The sequence below is a fragment of the Staurois parvus genome, unplaced genomic scaffold, assembly GCF_062004578.1.
Source record: "Staurois parvus isolate SC_StPar_1 unplaced genomic scaffold, SC_StPar_1.0 ptg000470l, whole genome shotgun sequence".
NCBI lineage: Eukaryota > Metazoa > Chordata > Amphibia > Anura > Ranidae > Staurois > Staurois parvus.
Window position 1 is genome coordinate 2310597 of NW_028318266.1, and position 5239 is coordinate 2315835.

The 5239-nt window shown below is 39.0% G+C and overlaps 1 protein-coding gene across 1 annotated transcript; it reads left to right on the plus strand.

Moving 5' to 3' along the window:
* Positions 1 to 259: 259 nt before the first annotated feature.
* LOC149452512 (olfactory receptor 5P66-like) lies at positions 260 to 1201 on the plus strand. Its single transcript, XM_089689178.1, has one exon. It carries the CDS (start codon positions 260 to 262, stop codon positions 1199 to 1201), a length of 942 nt encoding a protein of 313 aa, XP_089545304.1.
* Positions 1202 to 5239: the final 4038 nt, after the last annotated feature.

The following is a 5239-nucleotide window of genomic DNA, read 5'->3' on the forward strand; positions in this document are numbered from 1 at the left end:
TCTACTCAATTGGATGTTATTACATAGTCTGGCTGAAAAAAGACAAAAGTCCATCCAGTTCAACCATAAAAAGAAAAATGTTATTATACTTCTCCCACAGTTGTTCCAGAGAAAGGCAAAAAAAACAGCAAAGCACGATCCAATTTGCTCCTGCATGTTGGCTTTTATAATATTAAACTTATGTTGTGAAATAGACGGCAATAAAATGTTTGAACTTTCTTGCAGGATGATGACCATTTGTTGACTCTTTCTTGAAGACATGTGTGAAGACAATCAAACTGAAGTAACTGAGTTTTTGCTTCTTGGTTTTCAAAATCTCCATACAATTAAAATTCTTCTCTTCATTGTGTTTCTCCTATGCTATATAGTGATATTAAAGGGAAACCTCCTCATTATTGTTTTAATTTCGATTAATGAGAGTCTTAAAATCCCAATGTTCTTCTTCCTCAAACACTTAGCAATAGCTGACCTCATGATAACCACCAGCATAGTCCCAATGATGTTAGCAATTATACTGAAAGATGGAATCACAATATCTGTAACTGCCTGCATTATCCAGATGCATTGCTGTGCTCTTTGTGGACTTGTGCAATGTTTGCTTATTGCAATTATGTCCTATGATCGATATTTGGCCATATGTAACCCATTGCGTTATCATTCAATCATGGAGCTCCATATCTGTCTTCAGATGGTTGTCTGGTCTTGGTTGATAGTTGCCTTTGCATCCAGTGAATTAGTTTTGGTGTATCAGTTACATTTTTGTGGTGGGAATAACATTGACCATTTCTTCTGTGATTCTGGTCCAGTACTAGAGCTGTCTACTTCAGACACTTCTCTGCTTGTATTAGTCGATCTTTTTCTGTCCATTTTAGTTATTTTTCTTCCTTTTGCCTTTATTATTGTGACCTATGTCTTCATTTCCTTCACTATATTACACCTTTCTTCAGCCAATGGAAGACGGAAAGCATTTTCCACATGTAGCTCACACCTAGCCACTGTGTGCACATATTATGGGAGTTTGATGGCCATTTACTTGACACCGTCTGATAAAAGATCAATTACTACAAACAAATTTATGTCTGTTTTCTACATTGTGGCAACTCCCCTGGTGAATCCCATTATCTACAGTCTGAGGAACCACGAGATCAGAAAAAGCCTTGAAAAAAGTATAAGAAATGTTAAAACAATTCATTTACACTGAAACTATATATTCATTTTCCATATCTCTATATTTACAGTCCTTGTTTCTACAACTTGAAATGGTTAACAAGTTTTATGCAAATTGGTTGTGTCTAGTTTTAGAATCTATGACTTGATTTTTCAACAATCATTATTTGCTATAGGCATCCAAAAAAGGTTAAAGCTGAACTCTGTAGATTTGGATTGATTTCTAGAGCTTGTTAAGAGATTGTTAAGCCTTGAACCTCTTAGCTACTATTTTTTATTTAATGGAGTATTTTCCTTTTTTAATATCTCTTTATTTTTTTTTTAGCTTGGGGTTTTTAGAGTAGAGCAATCACTTGTTGCTGACTGTTCATCCATTAAATATCTCCACTTCTAAGGAATTAGAACTGAATACTTTAGGTTTGGGTTGGTATAATGTGGCACCACAGTTCGGCAGCAGCGACAACATGCCTAGATGCAGAGACACAGGGCACAGGCATGTGTCTTCCCCAAAATACTGCCAAAATCCTTAAAGGTATGGGGGATAAAAATTGGCATCACAGTTTACAGGCAGCACCAACAGTCCTTAAAGCAGAGAAATAGAAGCCACAGGTTAGTGTCTAAAAAAATAGAAAATAAAATAAAATCTGTAGCATGTTTTAGCTACAACCCCCAGGGAAAGGTGGGAAAAAGTAAACCAGTACTACCCATTTGGTACTTACTTACTTAAAAATGAGAGTTTTACTTTTTATTATTTATGTGGGATTTTTTTTTGGTTAAGCAAAAGGATGTGGTGGTAGAAGACTGGCACTAAGCACTAGGAGAAACCATTCATTCTTACAGAAGAAAACAACTCGCCGAGGTGCAGTATGCAGACGAAGGATCCCCCTCATCAGAAAATATCATGGCTGGGCATTTTAAAAAGGACATTCTTGAAGTGCTGTGTTGGAGGGAGGAGGAGTATTCTTGAAAGCGGATCTGATGTGTGAAGGTTGAAGAAATCTGTTTTTTTCAGAAAGTTCAATTTTTGGTAGAGGACAGTAACAGTATATACAACTGATATATGACTTAGGCCCCATGTACACGGGACACTTCTGAACAATGGAAACTGACTGCTGAAAAACGTAGGTTAAAAACCGCGTTTAGTCGCGTTTGCACAACATGTTTATGAGCATTTAGAAGCTTTTGCTTTTAGAAGTGTTTTTTAAAGATAAGCACAGGAGAACCTCCCAAATGCCCAGAATGTACTGAAAAGTGGTAAGTTATTAACTATTTCAAACGGTTTCAGAGAAATACAGAGAGTAGGAGCAGAGACAGCAGTATGTGTTGAGATTAGCTTAGGTTTGAGTTGCTCATTAACATTTCTTTTGTTTCCAAGGTGGGAAAGGTGCCTGGTAGAGGGAGTCATTAAGGCCACCTGGCAGGGGGTCTTCATGAGGAATTTGAGGTGTGAATGTTCATTAACATACATTTTGTTTCCAAGGATGGGAGAGGTCTGAGGTGTGAATGGTCATTAACATATAATTTGTTTCCAAGGGTGGGAGAGGTCTGAGGTGTGAATTGGTCATTACAATGTGTAACAAGCTTGGTAGGAACATCCAGTGTTCAGTGTTTTGTCCATCCCAGTACCTTGAAAACACTTTGCATGCATTTTTCATGATGAAAAAAGGCTCTGGACAGCATCGGGAACTGGAAGAGCTAGAAAAAATGTTCAGACGCAAACACTTATAAATGCGATTTGCCGCATTTTGCATTTGAAACACTGATAGAATCGACTGCTGAACACAAGTTTTTTTGAGTTAAAAAAAAAACAACTGTAAACACAAATGCCTGTAAACGACTGTAAAGGACGATGTGTACATGGACACATAGGAAAACATTAGGGAGAGATCAGGGGCTGCTGAAAAAAATGCTGAACAGCTCCTAAATGTGAGTTTATCAGCTGCAGTGTACATGAGCCCTAAAATGTGAGCACCATTTACTGAATATTGAGCACACTTTTAGAGTATCTACATACTGCACCATACAGTTTTTTCTCTGAGGGTTACTATCCTGCCATTTGGAGTCTAATGGTATTTTAAAAGAATGGTGGACTTTGTGATTGGAACATATTTTGAACAGATTGAAAGACACGTGAGTATTCAAGTTCTAGTCTGATAAATTTGTATTTACCTAGTATAGACAATGTTGATCTTCAGTGGCAGGGATAGAAACAGTAACTACTTGTTACAGCACAATCAGTGTGGAGTTACCAAGTCTACATCAGGTACCAGAGATAAAAAATGATGCTTCCAAAGCAGATTAATAGCACTGACTGCAGTACATGAGGTGGCTAGTAATTGTACAATAGCACCAGGATTAGACCTGTATTACTGAAGGATGACCTCTGCTGGAAAGGTGGTGGTTAGTAGTATTCTGAAATGGAACTCTGCACTGCTGGGAAGAGCTTCGCTTCACTGGTTTGGTTACTGGAATGTGTCCTAAAGGCAGGCATTGTCCCTGCACTAATTCTACTTGTCAGGAACCTCTCCCTGCTATTTTCTCTCCCTATCAATTTGGATTTCTTTCTGTGAACTATGATCAGGCACACCTGAAGATGTAGAGGCTGCAGTATATAAAGTTCCACATCAAGATGGCTGCCAAAGGTCACCAGAAGTTGTAGTATCCATTTTAACAAGTAATTGTCCTCTGGTAGCTCTAGTTGGGTGACATTCTTCACCATTGTTTATAGTTTCCACTAGAGGAACATCTTCAGGAGTTGGATCAGATTCCTCAGACATCAAAGGGTTGCCATTGGCAGACAAGACAGCCTCACCTTCAGAAATATTCACAGACTGTACAGCTAGATCATTTGCACATTCTGAGTTCAAAGGTTGAGTTTCAATTGGAGGTAGTTGCCACTTCACAATGGCCTCTAGAATTGGAGGTACCCCTACCTCCCATATCTCCAGCAGGCACAGAAACACAAGGCCCCTCCCCCAAAACACAAGGCCTTAGCAAGTTTCAGTGTAGCTGTCTCCGGGCATTTCCTTGACTCTTGGCTATGAGATCATACACTAGGAACAAAGGACGTCCAATTGACTGCACTCCAAACAATCCACTTTATTGAACCAAGATAAAACCAATACAGACAGTGGAAATATAGTGGGGGACTGGCAGGATAATTGGGTAATGAATAAGTGCTGTCTTTAGCATGAAACTCTTTTACCTGCCAGTCCCCCACTGTATTTCCATTGTCTGTATTGGTTTTATCCTGGATCAATAAAGTGGATTGTTTGGAGTGCAGCTGACTGGATGTCCTTTGTTCTCATCTATGCAGCACACCAGCTGGGCTAGCACCTACAGGAATAGTTGTACTTGGATATTGGGAGTCTCTTTACCTTGAGCAGCGGTAATACATATATTATACACTAGGAAGTTTGGAAAAGTTTGAGTTTTCAGATGGTATTGGAAAGATTTCCATTTAAGTTCCAGTATGGGTTACCATTTCATACTTTAGGTTCTTGAAGAGTGCTGTCTCCAGGTCTCAAAAGTAACAAGTTCAATGAAGCCTCATCCGCTAATCCTAACGATACTCTGAGAGTACTTGTATGGCTTTCTTAAGTGGTACTACAGCTGTTGAACCAAATAATTTAGCTTTTGTGTCTAAAGAAGTAAGTTCATAGGTACTTCTCTGATATGCCCAAACCTTAGGAAGAAAAGGGTGTAACCGGTAGCTTTGTGCACTGTATGTTTGTGAGCCCAAACCAAACCACTTCTCTCCACGTACTGTGGCCAATGATCCTCAGGCTCCTATTCCAGTATCCAAAGCATCTTTTATTTGAAAAGCATACAGGCCCCATTTCCCTGAGGTTGATGTGGGATGGTATGTGATTTGTGAAATCAACTAAGTAGACTAGTTCTGAAAGACTTAAAAATTAGGACCTTGATCAGACAGGATTCATTTTGTACATTCATATGTTTGCACAACATGGGTCAGGACAATTTGGCTACGGTAACATCTTTTTAATCGCGAGTGGGAACCACTATAGGGAACTTGGAAAAGTTTTCCACAAACAGTAGGGCATAACGGTAC